This window comes from Lasioglossum baleicum, chromosome 12, assembly GCF_051020765.1.
Source record: "Lasioglossum baleicum chromosome 12, iyLasBale1, whole genome shotgun sequence".
Lineage (NCBI taxonomy): Eukaryota > Metazoa > Arthropoda > Insecta > Hymenoptera > Halictidae > Lasioglossum > Lasioglossum baleicum.
Genome location: NC_134940.1, coordinates 4,164,261 through 4,181,667, shown reverse-complemented (window position 1 = coordinate 4,181,667; position 17,407 = coordinate 4,164,261). Strand labels below are relative to the sequence as shown.

Genomic DNA, 17,407 nt, shown 5'->3' with positions numbered 1-17,407 from the left:
GAGGAACCGTCCTTTGAAGTAAATTTTTTGTTTGGCAACAAAATTGAGAAATAATTCGGAGTGCAAAGCGTTAAAAAGTGAAAGGGCATTGATGACTTTTGTTCGATGCTTCCATAGGGCGGTTATTAGACATGCCCTTGTGGATTTTAACGAGTAGGTAGATTCACAGTCGTCCAACGATTAATTTGTTACACATTTTCACCTCGCTGGGGCCCCAAATAAGAACCAAGGTACCCATGCATCTGTCACTTGTTACATTACAAACCTCTAACACCGTGTCAATTCGTATTACGTTTCAACTTAATTTTCGTTTTTGTTTGTTTCCCCTCTGCAATCGTGAAGCGAGCGAAGCAATTGTTCGAAAATTCGTCGCACATAACTTGGACCGAACTAAAAGCGGACTTCTGTCGGTGAAACGTACAAACTGTCGGCGAAATTAATAGTAACTGCAATGTTCACAAGTGAAACCACTAGGCACTTTGACTGTACATATAGACCAGCCGAAATATCGGCGGGATTGTGAGACTGTTTTCTAACAACTGATAACTTTAGTTCCAAAGTAACATTCGTTAGATAGTTGAACAGATATAGTACTAAATCTGGGAAGTTGATTATTCTACGCCGTGATTTGCGAATTATTCTGTGGAACAACTGAACAGTTGATAAATTTTAATTACATTTAGTTTAGTCGATACAAATACAAGGTCTAATTTTAATTACTAAATGAATTACTGTCCGTAAAACGACCAAAACCATCTTAAATATTTGAACCGTGATATATTGTATAAAAACTAACTGACTGTACGTATTTTTTCATGTCGTTATAAACAATAGAAATTGCTGTTCGCTCTTTTATCGTATTTGGAAGATAGTCCAGATTGTATAAAACAGATCTTTTAATTATAATTTCATTAAAAGGTTGCCATTGTTGTGATCGTGAAATTCTAAATTAATAGATAAACCGCATAATTGTTATGGTTGATAGAACCGGGTAATTATGCCGCCACCTCCGAATTAAATCCTCAAGAGACATGTCCCGACGACAGCCTGCTGGCACCGTTCTTGAATTCTTAAAACCTGCAAGAGGAGTTTTCATGGATTCGAACTTACTGGGGCAATTTGTCTGGCACCTTGAACCACTGCTTCTACAGCTCTCGAGAAACGCCATTTCCTTTCGATAATTTTTATTCCAGCGCATCGTCCTACTAAAACCATAGTTTCTTGCAGTATTTTTATTAGTAGGAAAGTAGCACAAAATATAAAGGACATGTTATTCACCTGTGATTATATCCCGTAGTTTCGATAATAGATCTTCTGAATCTATATGGAAAACATGGAAAACCATATTTGTGTCGGAACAATATCGATAAGAACAATATCGTAAATATTGGGCTGTAACGAAAGTTTGTAGCGTTTTCAAATTGACATGGAAAAGCAACCTTCCGTTTTATTGACCATTTGCACACGGAGCTACTTTAAATCGAAAATTAGCACGGTTTATTATTGCTATTAGAATAGTTGCTATTATTACTACTGCTCCAGCACCACTTATTATTTCTATTACTAAACTGAACCACTACCAACACAGCGAAAAAGCAAACAGACGAGATTTAATTTCTAAAGAGTTACATGGAGGGCTAAATTATTCAAACTTCGCCGCTACTTTTTAAGGGGGTAGTACACCCTCGATTTTTAACTAGAAAATAACTAGAATCTTACTAGAAAAATGGGTCGAAACATGGGTTTGCGCGCTGACGATTTTTGTCCTTATTTCAGCAAATTTTGGGCTGAGTGAGGGCTTATTCTAAAGAGGAAGGTTACGAGGTTAACGAGATTATGTTTATAACTAATAATATGAGGGCCCAAAGTAGAGAAACAATCTAGGAAAAAAACCTGCAGATTTCAATGCATTTTTCTGTCTCTAGAAGACTTTTTGACTGCTATGATGACCAGAGCGCAGTGTGATGAACCTTCCTCTTTAGAAAGAGCCCTCACCGATAAAGACCCTCACATGGTTATCGCGGGAAGGTAACACGATTCAAGAATAAATTTAAATGAATAAAAAGTAAATAACTAGCATGAATACATAATTAATTATTAAAAAATGAAGGTAAATAATCTTGATTTCCATCGAATGATAACATGGAAACAGTACCACCGACGAGATACTATTAAAGACTGCCAGCCCCTGTGTTATTCCGCGGGACCGGTAAGTGGGCGCGAGTGGGCGCGGGGATAACGGGAAAGTTACAGTGATCTGATATACCACAGCGGTAAAAGTTCCACAATCGACGAGATATTCGTCAAGTTGAAGAAGAATGATATAGTAGAATGCTGACATTACCTATTCTGTAATTGCCTTATAATACTATATATAATTCACTTATTGCATTCTTATTTTCCTTATTATCACCATTGTAATAATTGTTTACAATATAATCGATAGTTTATAGATGTAGGAAAAATGGAAGTAATTACTACGTAATATTCTACAAATGTATTGGAATTTAAAAGTAATTTGAACATTATTGCGTTATATATAAAATAATGATTCTTAAAAAATATTTTGTTATGTTGTGTAATGACAAAATTCAATCGTTCTTATTAAGATCCTTAGTAGGAAACAGAAAATTAATTTTTTTACTTATTTATCCCATACTTGTAATGCTCGACAGCATTATTGACTGCAATTATTAAAGTAGAGGTAGTAACAAGATAAAAGTATTAACTAATTAAACTAATTTTCGACGGCTCCTATCCATACAATGTTATTTAGAGGCAGTATTTCGTACGAAGATATCTAAAAAAATAATTCTATTTGACTCTATACGAATATTTCTTGCACCATATATGACGCTATTTAAAAAGTGCGTGTAACATTATTTTATTTCATTCTGAACTGAACACTTCCTGAAACATGATTCATTTATGAGTACATTGTGCGACGAGGCGAAGAGCTAGCAGACGAAGTCGAAGTCGAAATCTTAAAAGAATGAGGACTCTCCGCGTCTCTTTTTTTCCCGACGCTGTCCTTCTTTGTGTCGGAAACTTGCGTACCGTCGCTCATTGCATAAGCAAATATCATCGGAATTATATAATTTTGGTACCATTTTCATAAAAAGAAACAAAATTCACCAAATATGTTAAGGAAAATCCTATAAAAAAGTAATGATAAATAATTAAGCTTTGTTGTTTGATTAGTAGTCTCACACCGATATACCCGACCCGACCCGTATCATGTTACAATGTTTCACTCCACTCCACGGCGACCGAAGCCCCCGAGCTTCACTTCCCTTTTCTCCGTTCGTCATCATAGAATAGTGTTTCCTGAAAATTGAATGTCTCTGGCCAGACTCGAGTTTTCGACATTTATAGCAAGCTTGCTATAATCTTATCTTATATGTCAAAATTTAGTTTTCTATTTAAAATATTTTGTTGTTAAAACTCATTAATAGTACTTGAATATATTTAAAATGATATTGGAATATTGGAATATTACAATTTGGAATGAAGGGCCCAGCCGGACGAGGTAGTCCTTCGAATTATTTAAACAGCCGTTGCGCCATTCAATTTTCGGTCAATTTTCCCCATTTACTTGCATTAATTTAATCATATAATTGCATTTAATTGAAATTGATATTTGAGATTTTTTCCCGATTTTTTGGTTCAAAATGTTAATTACACAAAGTGAAAAACACGCAAAAATTCGACAAATGCAGGTTTTTTAGAGAAATTGAAAAATAGCATTGTGATCATATTTTTAGACTATCAACATACCAGAACTTTTTTTACGACAGCGCGTATAGTCTAGTCGCCAGGTACTTTTACCTGGAAAGTATTCCCAACTTAATGAAATTTTGACACGTCATTTAGGGGTACTCTGGGGTGTCGAATCTGAGTTTTCAACCTCGAGGACCCTGTGCTAACTTGGGAGAAAAAACCACGATTCTTATTACCTTGTTTTGATTTTTCGCCTATTACTCAAAAACTGAAAAAAACGACGGCGGGGTCCGATCGGGGATGTTTTTTTTTATTATTAATATCTATATTGCTATTAAACATAACACCAACAAAAATATAAAAAGGCTTGAATCCACTCGGTTGAAGTAAATAAATTGTGCTATCCTCCTCAGTTAATAGTGAAAAAGTTAGGGGTATCCGTAGTATGAAGATTATATATAGATATGTTGAAAAACTAAAGTTATGAGCCAAAAACTTGCAATTGCCTGCTAAATGTCACAATGCGTGGCTCAAAATGTCATTTTGAGAAACATTTCCTAATTTTGAACGCCTGTCTATCGGTGCCTGTTGGGTCAAAAAAAAAGATTGACCAGTGAAATTTGAAGGAAATTTAATGCTCTTTCCAAAAATGAAAAACAAAAGTTCTGAGGACCCACAGTTTTTGAGTAATAGGCGAAAAACCAAAACAAGGTAATAAAAATCGTGGTTTTTCCCCCTCCCCAAGTTAGCACGGGGTCCTCGAGGTCGAAAACTGAGATTCGACACCCCAGAGTACCCCTAAATGACGTGTCAAAATTTCATTAAGTTCGGAATACTTTCCAGGTAGACGCCTTTTTTTCGACCTGCCGACTGGACTATATGAAAAAACTTGACGACACTGAGGAAAATGAAAAATTGAATAACTCCGAGAAAAATGGAAAACTTAATGACTCCGAGAAAAATAAAGAACTTACTGACTCTGAGAAAAATGAAAAATTTAATAACTCTCAGTCAATAAGCAGTCTTCAATGACTCTTAAAAAAGCAATTAATCATGCAGGGATTGATCAGGTGTTTCTCTCTATATTAAAAAATATTTAAAAATCCTTTGACAAATCTGTTTTGTGGCGTCAGGATACTGCTGTCGATATTCCATCACACAGTTTGTATAGTATATATTATTTCTCCTCTTTGTTTCTATATAAAATTTTATTATGATCCTCCATTAGTTTAACGCCCCGTTCAGCGGTATCATTGACCACCTTCAGTCTATGTTTCAGTCAGACTACTTATTATTCATAATAACTTCTTTTTCCGATATTATAACTGTTTTTCTTTTGTAGATTGGAGCGTATTAATGAATTTATTTATATATACATATATATATATATATATATATATATATATATATATATATATATATATATATATATATATAAGGGAGTAGAGAGACTTCCAGGATTGCAAGATATTCATTTACTCATTTCTCGATAATACAAACACGGGGTTTTTCACTAGTAAAAAAAAAACGCCAGATAAAACATCGATCTAAGGCGCTATCTGCCTCAAAAGTCCTATTTTTTCGTTTACGAAGCGTAATTTGCATTATTCGGCAGCATGTGTAAATATGAAAATAGCTATATGCGCAGTTGTATGCTTCCGTATCTCTGTCAGTCATGTATATATGAAAAAACTCTTCAAACAAAAGTTGTAGTATATAAGGAGGTGGATATAGTATCAGAGAAAAAAATTTTTTCAAAGCCATTATTTCAAGTTTTCAAGGTCACGGATGTTTTTTCTATCAACAACTGTTTATGCTATATATGGATTCTTAGAGAGAAAAAAGACAAATTCAACGATATATCATAACGTCTATTTATGTCAAGATTTAAAAAATTCCAAATTTTCAAATTTGCTGCGCCTCATTTTCCCATGATCTAATCGCCCCCAAAATTTTTTCAGATAATTTTCTCAACATTTGTTACAATTCTGGTTTACGGGGCCAAAAAATTTCATGGTCGAAAAATAAGGTCCACCCTAATGTACATATACGTAAATTACGAGAAACGGTAAAGGGTGCTTAACGTCGAAGAAGAAAATCCTGGTAATTAAAACTTAATATGTACTACATTCCACGTTATTAGAATAATTGTAGTCTAATTATGATACATTTTATATCAACATTTTTTATTTACACCTAGAAACGCCACTGTCTCGGAAGGAAATGGACATTCGAGAGAAGCAATAAAATTAGAGCATTATCGCGAAAAAAGATGAGTTTGCAATAACCTCAATATTTTATGAAATTCTATTATAATTATAGTTATGACTGTATTTTTATATTATAGGAAGACAGAAGATCAAATTGTGTGTATGCTAGTATAAAATCAATTTATATATATTATACAATTTATTTTATTATTTGTTTGACAACTAATAAATCTACAAATTGTTTCATAAACTAAAAAGTACTTCCTGCATTTTCGTATTCTCCAATCAGTCCAAATAAATACCATCAACCTGTTCTCGATCATATATCAATTTTTATTAATGCAATTATGACAGTAACAAAACGTTTCTATTTAAAATGAATACATATTCTGAACATAGTTTTAACATTTTTAATTTTTTGGAAGGTTAAAAAATGTAATTAAAAAAGTAATGAAAAATAAAAATTAAAAAAAAATCCTCGCTGCACGGGGACCCGAAGGCTAGCTCCAGATTGCGATTCATACGCTCGACGGCTCGACAGTCGAATTTCAGTTTCGTTTCCGTAAGCCGTAAAGCATGGCAACATGGCAAGTTCTAAAAATAGATTGTGGCTCGCACAAGCAGCGCACACGGATATAGTAAAGGTACGCTGGTGAGTGTAGCGCGCGGGCGCGTTGCTAACACGATACCAATACAGTGTCTTCTGCACCGACGAAATGCCGTCGTTGGCCTCCTGTTTCTCACTCCAGTCAGAATATATCCTAGAGGGCGTAAGAGAACACCGAAAAATTCGAGTCCCGCCAACTCCCGTAAGGCTGGCAGTCTTTAATAGTATCTCGTCGGTGACAGTACTCAACATGTAACGGTCTCCCACGGTCACCGACCAGATACTATTAATAGTATCTCGTCGGTGCCACGGTCTCCTGCCGATCGTCGGCAGCGAAACTTTTAGCAATGTTGGTATTTTAGATCACTGTTAGTTCCAGGCAGTTCCAGGTTATCCCCGCGCCCACCTGTGCCCACTTGCCTATACATATGTATATGTCGCTGAATAGCACAGAGGCTGGTACGCTGGTACCATGCAATGGCTATTACTCTCTCTCTCTCACACTCTTTATACCCCGCGCCGCCACGAGAGAAACGTACTGTTTCGCAGACGCAGAGACTAGAGACTGCTAGAGACCCAGTGAACCCCCACTCCACTACACACTTCCCATTGCTTCCCACTGCCTCGATTGCGAGTTTCACATACGCAGTGTACAGAAATGAAACGAATTATGTAGCATGAAAGTATATAGGGAATAGGAAATCGTGACCATTTTAATTTAATGATATATGTATTTATATATTTTATTCAATTTAAAACATAATTTTCTTGTTATGTATAGATATTACATATTATTTACAAATTGTTTACTAATAGTTCACACGCCGATGTCCGAGTCATATATCAGACGGGTTCGACCACTCGGGACTTCCTTCCAAAACTGAATCAGTAATGTGATCCAGTTTGAATAACCTCTCTTCCTCCTTTACCGTATGGCGAATAAAATCTTGCCAATTTTCGGCGGACATATTTTCGATGGCTGCAACTACAAGTTGGCGGACATCTGCCAACTTGTACGTTGTATTCCTCGCCCTAATATATTCCTTAACGTTTGCCCATGCAAACTCGATGAGGTTTAATTCGTAGTGATAAGGTGGAATGCGTACGACGGTACATCCATGTTGCTGGGCATATTCGTCAATTATGTAATTATTTTCTGGTTGCTTATATTTTTGAGCCACTTCCAGTAACCGAATTTTGAGGTGCCTTGGATTAACCGTTTCCCCCTTATCCTCCAGCCACGTGACGATGTCGTCCCTTTTCCAGCTCAATGAAGGATATCTTTCCTTCTTCATGCTGTGATAAGGAGCGCATCATCTGTTTTTCAGCAGATCGGACAAACTAGAAACAGAAAAAAGTTTTGTACACGTAACTACCCAGTAAACAAAATGCTCAATTTAGGACGGGAGACTGCGTCCGCAGAAGTATCGCTTTCTGCTGGCAGAAAGAACGGGCAGCTGCTCGGGCAGTACTGCCGTCAATTCTGCACTCGTAAGAGGGCAGCACGGTCGCAATTCTGATTCTGCGTTGCACTAATTTAGTGCCATGTGCCCTCTTACGAGGGCAGAATTGAGTACTGCCCGAGCAGCTTGTGCCGGCATAAAGCGGGCATCTGCGTCCGAATAAATATCGCTTTATGCTGGCAGAGTACGCTGTCCAAAATCGAGCATATTCCGAGCATTCTGAGCTTCGAGCGCATTCTGCCAGCGTAATGCTTGCCATCTGCTCGCATAATACAATTGCAGGCTGTGCTCGATATCTACTCGAGATAAGCCTGGCTGACTAGGTACCAGGGTCGCCAGAAAGTGACCAAACCAGCACTCGAGGGGGTACGTCATCTCACCGTTACTCCCCTCATCTGGTGACAATGCTGGGTACGTCACAAAACCATGATTTTTTAAAAAAGAAACAAGCTACAGCATTGAAATGCATTATAAATAATTATGAATAATGCGAGCTTATCTTTCGTTCCGGATTTTTCTTAGCTGGAGACATGTTAGACGGTCCAGCAACTTCCATTTTACCTTCACTGAATGAATATTTCACAAAAACTTGCAAAATATAAAACAGCTCCCGCAAAAATGATACTGAACACTGTAAACATTGTTCGAACACCCGGTATGGCTGCGAATGGAGCTGAAATGCTCAATGCGCTATGCATTGGAGAAGGGAGCGTATGGAATGGGAGTACTACCAATCAGGGCGAAGATGCGCAGCGACGAACGAAAACTGGTCTTTATATACGCGGTACTTATCTCTCGTGCAAAGAAGTGTACCTCTAATATACAGGGTGTCCCGTAACTAGTGGCACAAGCGAGTAGGGGATGATTCTACGTGAAAAATTGAATCAAAAATGTAGAATAAAATTTTTTCATATGACGCTTTATTTTCGAAAAAAAATAAGTTTGAAAATTTGTCGAGTACGCGTGCACTTGGACCAGTTTCAGCTCGACGGATTTCATTGTAGATCACCTCCATTCTTGTTCGTAAACGTTGTCAATGGATCGATGGACAGATCTCCAGAATTCGTCTATTTTACTCGTAGAACAAATTATTATAAACTTTTCATTATTTATATATACACGAGATGTATACATATATATTATATCTAATGAATTCTGATATTGTTGGTTAGTCTAGGATGAAAAATATTTTGATCTTGTAGTAGTTTTATCGGATTTTAGTGATATTTGCCGAGTAAAACGATTTCAACTGTAAGAATATCAACCCCCAATATAAATTTCTCTACTAATAACTATCGATAGTAAAAGTAAATCATCGATAACCATCGATAGTATATGATAGTATATCTCGATAGTGAGAACTATCGATAGTACCTCGATAGTTCACCACTACTTCTCATTTGTTCTCATTTCCTCTCTGATACGCAAATGGTACCTTGTTACGAAATTTTACTACTCTAAATATTTGATGAAACATTTATACTTATTATAAGTACATAGAATCTATAATGTACGAGTTGCTTATTTTACTGAATCAATAAAATATTGATTCGTTTGCATACCACAAAATGCACACAGTATGATGTATGATTGCAATCAGATTGCAATAAAACCGCCATCTACATTATATACATAGATCAAAGAACAGAGAAACGATTGCCATGTGCACTGTGCACAATGGTGCTTATATTACAGTGCCATAAAAAGAAACTTACGGATAATGATTATTTAAATCAACTGTAACAGTAATGCTTGAAAATGAAAAGTATTTTTATAGTTATAGCATGCCAATGAAGGATCATACAACAGAAGCATGAAGCCTGCACACAAGTGGTAATTTCTTCACTGCTCTATAAGGTTACAGTCTCCTAATGTCGTCGGACATCTATTTGTTAAAGTTTATATTAAACGTTACGATATATTGACAATACAATGGAAGAAGATATAGTAACAATGCCGGAACGAAAACGCTTAAATTATGAGAATAAAATTATACTGGCTCCTATGGTGCGCATCGGCACGCTTCCTATGCGCCTTCTTGCGCTCGATTATGGTGCTGATATAGTATATACAGAAGAACTAATAGACTGGAAGTTACTACGATCATTTCGTCGTGTAAACGGTAATCAAATAATGCTTTATCAATGCTATCGTGACTGATGAGATGTTATACTATGTTTTGTTTTGCAGTTTATTTAACACGCTCCGTGCCGAGCCGTTTTTGCTCGATTTCTCATTCAGGTCATTTGCTGTGTTCTATACTGCATTTTTTGTATACGTGGTCTGAAGTTTAACGTGTACCATCAGTGGTGCACGTGGCACGGAACGTGTTAAATGGCAAACATTTGTAAACACATTGTACATTCCAACAACTTGTTTCCAGATGTTTTGGGAACAGTCGATTACATCGACAAAACAGATGGCACAGTGACATTTCGTACCTGTGCCAAAGAAAGAGACAAAGTGGTCCTACAGATTGGTACTTGCGATGCGACACGAGCCCTGAAAGTAGGCAAAATGGTAGAGCAGGATGTCGCTGGTATAGACCTTAATATGGGATGCCCGAAACTATTTTCCATGCTGGGGAAAATGGGTGCTGCTCTTCTCCAGGAACCAGAAACAGCAACAGACATTCTGAGAACGCTGGTAGACAGTTTAAACATTCCGGTAACGTGTAAAATTCGTGTACTGCCAGATCTACAAAAGACCATAGAACTTTGCGAGCGTTTGGCATCTACCGGTATATCAGCCATAGCAGTTCATGGTCGGACTGTAAGCGAAAGGCCACAGCATCCGAACCGTAACGAAGTTCTGAAAACAATTTCCAGTAAACTCACAATACCAGTTATAGCGAACGGAGGCTCGAGAGAAATACAGACATATTTTGATATATTAAAGTAATACCATCGTACTTTATACTGTCGATTTCTCGTGAGGCGTCTCCTATGTTCTTATTTATAAATAATTGTAGGTGTTTGCAGGTTTAAAAATGTAACTGGATGTAGCAGCGTCATGCTCGCACGCGCAGCCGAATGGAACTGTTCCATATTTTGCAAAGAAGGTTTACTACCTATGGAAAACGTAATAAAGGCGTATATCAAATATGCCGTGGACTGCGACAATTCGCCTTCCAATACTAAATATTGTATACAGAATATCCTTCGTGAACAGCAGAAGTCACCGTTGGGTAAAAGATTTCTGAATTCGCAAACCCTCGAGCAGATCTGGTGAGGATCGTATCCGATCAAATATGAAACAATTCGGATCACGCTGTACCAAATGTAAGACCATCGATTATGCTGTTTCAGCGATGTTTGGAAATTGAGCGAATACTGTCGTACAAAGAGGAAAGAGTTTGAAGCGAAAGGTTTCCTAGGCAGGTCACAGGTTTCACCCATGAAAGAGGACGAAACGCGCAACGATGATCAATCGTGTAACAAGAGAAAGCTCTCGGAAGAAGAGGACATAATTTTAATGCATTGCGCGTTCTTGAGAAACAATTACGCGACGGACCTTGAATTACCGAAAACTATTTTACATAAATGGGCACAAACTCAAAGAAAAAAGATGCCGCAATACGAGACGAAACAGAAAGGGAAACTCTTTCGTTCCGTTATCACGGTGGACGGAAGAAGGTACGGATCATCCTTCTGGTAAGTAGATCAATGTGTATCACATTACGTGAGCATTATTGTATGTATATACATAGCTCCGTTAGGCTTGAAGATAGAAGAAAATGTTAAAGAGTAAAGGAGGCAAATATGGTGATATAAAAAAATGTTCCATTGTTGTCGTTTTTAAAGTCTTTTGAAAATCATCGATGATTTTTAAATACATAGCTCCATATATTTTTAACTTCGCAGTGTCATAGCTGATGTCGAGACGACTAACGGAACTATTTAGGTGGTCTGTTTCTCGTGAATCACCCGATATATTACTTTTATTGTTTGAACATTTTTAGGGAGAAAAACAAGAAGTGGGCAGAACAAGGAGCTGCATTAGTTTGCTTATTTTCTATGGGCCTGATCAGTGAGAAAGCTCTTGCTGAAAGTGGAGGTGTTCCTTCCTGATATCTGTTGGCTGAAAACTAAGAACGACTAATCGAAACTAAACAGCAGTACCTTTAAAAATTCTTCACATTTGTTTGCAAAACACACACATGTATTTTTATTAATTTTGTTGTTCGTGCAAGAACTTTTCTGTTACATGATACTGCAATGTTTATATTTATTAATAAAAAATATAGATGAAACATACAAATCATATATTACATATTAAAATCAAAGAGACCTTCTTTTTTAATAATATTTTTTAAATATTGAATAATTATTATTCTTTGATGATACATATTCTGTAATATTGAATAATTATTCAATACACACTCGAACTATATGAACAAGGATCTCTTTTCTTCATTCGTAGTTCACTTCTACGCCAATAGAGGCATCAGTTTCACTCCTGCGCAAATCGCTACGGCTGATATGGCAATGGATGGCTCTGGATGGCTCTTCGAAATCCTGCTGAGTCTTGAATTTCTGTTGCAATTGCATATTGCATTTTAAATTTTGCAATTCTCAGTTGAGTACATTGAGTATGCAGCTGCAACGTGTTGTAAAAGTGAATAAAACTCGATTAAATCAGTGAACAGAATCGATCGAAATTCATAAAGTTTCTTTCGAAAAGAAATTATAAAGGAATAGTGTGTTATGCAGATTTTAATGAATGGAAATCAAAATTTCTCGTAGTATAAGAAAAAACTTTATCGCCGATAAATAATGGGTCCGCCGAAACGGTTTAAAAAAGATAACGGTACGTAATTTATAATTCTTTTAAATCGAATATCGTATTTTTTTGAAATAACGATGTCTGGGCAAGTGTTAGGTTATGTGTATACGGATGACAGGAAATTGAAGCTCGTGGTTTACAGATCGTGGTAAATGGAAGAAACGCAAAGAAGATCCCGAAGAGTATAACGACGATGATTCTATAGACGATAACGAAGCAGACGGTGTGCCAGACGCAGCCAAAAATGATGTTGAAAAGCAAGACGAAACAGCATTGGAAGACGAATTCGGCGCAAAAGATTATCGTTCTCAAATGATTTTGAAGCCTGACTGTGTGTCAAGACCACTTTGGGTGGTAAGACATTAATAATTAACGTTTCATCACTGAAAGTATAAAATAACATTACGCATTCAAAGAAAATTATTTACGCAGGCACCGAACGGACACATTTTCTTAGAGTCCTTTTCACCTGTTTATAAGCATGCTCATGATTTCCTAATCGCCATCTCTGAGCCTGTGTGTCGACCGGAACATATTCACGAGGTAAATCGATCATTGTAAATAGCAAGCGTATATCTGTGGTTGGCTTTTATGTTTGAGATATTGCCGTTTAAAGTTTTCATCACTAATGCTTTGACATAGGACATCGGTTAAATTGCATCATTTTTTGGAGTCTTTCGAATTTGTTTTCATGACTTTTTTCTAGTAAATATGTAAATCCTATACTATAAAGCTCGATTAATGCGTAAACTCGAATTTTTTGAAATTGTGATATGCTGCGTTTTTCCTTGCAACCACAGATATATCGATTTGAAAGATTTCTTATAAACTGATTTCATTTTTCAGTACAAGCTAACCGCTTACTCCTTGTACGCGGCTGTTAGCGTTGGTCTACAAACGCACGATATTATAGAGTATTTGAAGAGACTGAGTAAGACTACTATTCCTGATGGTATTATAGAGTTTATAAAGTTGTGTACATTATCCTATGGTAAGGTGAAGCTAGTGTTGAAGCACAATAAATATTTCGTCGAATCACCTTACCCCGAAGTATTACAAAAGTTATTGAAGGATCCGGTGATTCAAGAATGTAGACTGAGGAAGAATATAGAAGATGAGAAGGACGAAATAATTACGAACGTTCAAAGCAAAACTAAAACTCCACAGGTAATAACTGTTCGTTAACATTGCAGTAGATCGATTAATCATGTCGTAAAATAATCGTTTTCTTTCTAGTTCGGAGCGAAAGCAGTGACCAATGTTCCAGTTCCAGTTGGAACGACCAAAGTGCCTGAGATTACCAATGATCAAGTTCCTCCAGCAGAAACTGCTATAGTACCAGAAGACATAACTACGTTCTATGATAAAATGGACAAAGAAGACGAAGACGAAGAAGAGGAACAAGAGTTAAAAACTGTTAGCTTCGAAGTGAATCAGGTACGGAATTTTGTGAATTTATTTTACAAACTATATATTTTGCTATAACAGAAGCTTGTTGCAGGAAAAAATTGAAGTGATACAGAAGAGATGTATAGAATTGGAGCATCCGTTGTTGGCAGAGTACGACTTTCGCAACGATAGCGTGAATCCAGATATCAAGTGAGTGTAGCGATCTAAACGAGAAAATTGAAAAGCAATCTGTAAAGATTATCCGAGTGCGTTTAATGCGATTTCAGTATCGACTTGAAACCGTCGGCAGTGCTCAGGCCTTATCAAGAGAAAAGTTTGAGGAAAATGTTCGGCAATGGACGCGCCAGGTCCGGTGTGATTGTATTACCTTGCGGTAAGCGACTCGATTGGGAATAGCACTCTCCAACAGATATTTGTTTATTTTTTTTTTGCGTTCAGGTGACATAATATAATTTTTAGGATTATACGCTAAAGAGTTCTTACAAACTATTCGCAGGTGCGGGTAAAAGTTTAGTCGGTGTAACAGCTTGCTGTACAGTACGAAAACGCGCGTTGGTACTATGTAACTCTGGAGTATCGGTGGAACAATGGAAACAACAATTTAAAATGTGGTCGACTGCCGACGACTCGATGATTTGTCGATTCACGAGCGAGGCTAAGGATAAGCCTATGGGTTGTGGGATTTTAGTTACAACTTACTCTATGATCACGCACACTCAGAAGCGTTCGTGGGAAGCCGAACAAACCATGCGATGGCTTCAAGAACAAGAGTGGGGAATCATGGTTTTGGATGGTAATTGAAGCTTGCCGTAAGGTTTCCGTCGCGCATCGAATTTTAGTAAATGCTTGTCGCAATTTTTAGAGGTACACACAATCCCTGCGAAAATGTTCAGAAGAGTGCTGACCATTGTCCAGTCTCATTGCAAATTGGGTTTAACCGCGACTTTGTTGCGAGAGGACGACAAAATTGCCGATCTGAATTTTCTCATTGGTCCGAAACTGTACGAGGCAAATTGGTTGGAACTCCAAAAGAGAGGTTTCATCGCGAGGGTGCAGTGCGCCGAAGTTTGGTGTCCCATGACACCAGAATTTTACAGAGAATACCTTGGGTGTAAAATGAGCAGAAAGTTGGTAAGTAATTGTGCGTTGCTTCAACGCGACAGCGACCGGTATTGAATTGTTTCTTCTTTACAGTTGCTCTACGTTATGAATCCTAACAAATTCCGTTGCTGCCAATATTTAATACGGTATCATGAGAGACGTGGCGATAAAACGATCGTATTTTCAGATAACGTATTCGCTTTAAAGCATTACGCCATTAAAATGAATAAACCGTACATCTACGGTCCCACTAGTCAGGTGAGTAGAGCAGTCATAAATAGACTCCGGATGTGTATGCAAACTAAAAAGTTTGTGCATCGATTGCAAGACACGTAGGAGCTAAATGTAAATTTATATTCTTCATTAATCATTTTAATGTAGTGAATATAATATATTCACACTCTTAAAGTCTTTTAATATTATCACTGTTTCAAATTGCACTTGCTCATTTCTGTTATAAATGCATAAAATCCGGAGTCTAGTGATAAATATTCGACGAATTGCGAATTTCACGCTAACAGAAGTGACGCATTCTTTCCAGAGCGAACGAATACAAATTCTGCAAAACTTCAAGTTCAATACCAAAGTGAACACGATATTCGTGAGCAAGGTGGCGGATACGTCGTTCGATTTACCGGAAGCTAATGTCTTGATCCAAATATCCTCGCACGGTGGTTCGCGGCGTCAAGAAGCCCAACGACTGGGTAGAATTTTACGAGCTAAAAAAGGTAAAAAGCCTCGGTGTTCAAAAATAAAACTTGCTCCGTTTGAAATAAATCGTACAATATAATTTTTAGGGGCAATCGCGGAGGAGTATAACGCATTTTTCTACACGCTAGTATCCCAAGACACGATGGAGATGAACTATTCGAGAAAACGTCAACGGTTTCTTGTGAACCAAGGATACGCTTACAAAGTGATTACAAAACTCGCAGGAATGGATGAAGTATGTATCACATCGGTTGGTTGGTTCGCGAATATTTGCGAGAGCGATCGAAAATTTACTATTCTTTACCCAAAATAGGAGCCAGACCTGATGTACGCGACTCGAGAAGAACAGGGACATTTGTTGCAACAGGTTCTCTCCGCTAGCGACATGGACGCGGACGAAGAAAGAATACCTGGAGAGGGACCCAGACCCGTAAGCTGCATCTTTCTAATATATTTTCGATTACACTATTTTAATTCCAATGAAATGATCGTCATAGATCATGCGCAAGGCTGGCAACATGACATCGATGTCGGGTGCCGACGATGCAGTCTACTACGAGTACAGAAAAGCCCCTGGATCGTCCACTGCAAACAAGCATCCATTGTTTAAGAAGTTCAGGGCGTAATCGTTTCCCGCGACAAATGTACATAGTCTTATTTTTCAATTAGTATTAATTTCAATTAAAAAAACTCGATTTTCGATGCGTTCAAATGATTTGTTCAAAGAATTATTTATAATACGTTTGAATTGTTGTCGAACGAGATTGTTAATGGAGCGCTCTTTATACGAACGCGACAATCATTAACCCACTCCACCTATACGAAACGCGTGATGTCTTTTCGTTGTTGGTACAGTGATATGCTCGCTGGTACGATTTATGTGGCAGTAATGCAATTCACGTAAATGTAAACCCCTCGGTTCAGTTGACTGAAGTAACGCGATAAGGACATATCCGATAAATTATTATAGTTGGCAATAAGCGATAACAGCGTTTGCAAACAGATACAGCAGGACTCCGCCTTATTTGCAGAGGTCCCTCGTGGTGATCACGAAAGAAATCTAGGTTTGTGTATATATCTCTGCACACAATTACATTTTCCAAATACATATAGAAACTCGAACTGTAGCAATTAAAATAAATCCAAGATTATATCGTTCCTTGTAGTTCAATATCTACTTTCACGAAGTCGAGCACGATCCATATCGGTAAATCCTATCGTGCAGAATCGATCTAGATCAAATCAGAGAATGACTCATATTTCCATTTCGCTTGAAAAAAATGTGTCAAAATAACCGGAACTTATCGACACGAAGTCATTGTTGAAAGGGAGAATCGACTATATTTGCTCGGTCAATATTGAACTCGGAACAGCCGAAATACATCGAGACACGACAACAT

The 17,407-nt window shown here is 37.3% G+C and overlaps 3 protein-coding genes across 4 annotated transcripts; 2 read left to right on the top strand and 1 right to left on the bottom strand.

Annotated features, from left to right (window-relative positions):
* Positions 1-7,260: 7,260 nt before the first annotated feature.
* LOC143214369 (uncharacterized) lies at positions 7,261-8,718 on the bottom strand. 2 transcript variants are annotated; one of them, XM_076435335.1, is made up of 2 exons: positions 8,562-8,718; positions 7,261-7,878 (listed from the first exon to the last, which is right to left on the bottom strand). In XM_076435335.1, the coding sequence occupies exon 2, from the start codon at positions 7,830-7,832 to the stop codon at positions 7,374-7,376; it is 459 nt and encodes a 152-aa protein (XP_076291450.1). In that variant the 5' UTR covers positions 7,833-7,878; positions 8,562-8,718; the 3' UTR covers positions 7,261-7,373. The 2 variants fall into 2 exon arrangements, with proteins under 2 accessions (XP_076291450.1, XP_076291451.1); XM_076435336.1 differs by having other exon boundaries at positions 8,381-8,690.
* Positions 8,719-9,382: 664 nt separating this feature from the next.
* Dus2 (Dihydrouridine synthase 2) lies at positions 9,383-12,260 on the top strand. The gene is made up of 5 exons (XM_076435331.1): positions 9,383-10,122; positions 10,384-10,897; positions 10,982-11,227; positions 11,309-11,653; positions 11,962-12,260. Exons 1-5 carry the CDS (start codon positions 9,933-9,935, stop codon positions 12,068-12,070), a joined length of 1,404 nt encoding a protein of 467 aa, XP_076291446.1. The 5' UTR covers positions 9,383-9,932; the 3' UTR covers positions 12,071-12,260.
* A 186-nt stretch (positions 12,261-12,446) lies between these two features.
* Positions 12,447-17,165, top strand: Hay (ATP-dependent DNA helicase hay). Its single transcript, XM_076435322.1, has 14 exons — positions 12,447-12,809; positions 12,928-13,139; positions 13,218-13,328; positions 13,632-13,952; positions 14,022-14,222; positions 14,287-14,384; positions 14,462-14,568; positions 14,692-14,988; positions 15,058-15,326; positions 15,390-15,554; positions 15,838-16,024; positions 16,094-16,242; positions 16,321-16,437; positions 16,505-17,165. The coding sequence occupies exons 1-14, from the start codon at positions 12,776-12,778 to the stop codon at positions 16,631-16,633; spliced, it is 2,397 nt and encodes a 798-aa protein (XP_076291437.1). The 5' UTR covers positions 12,447-12,775; the 3' UTR covers positions 16,634-17,165.
* The last annotated feature ends 242 nt before the right edge of the window (positions 17,166-17,407 follow it).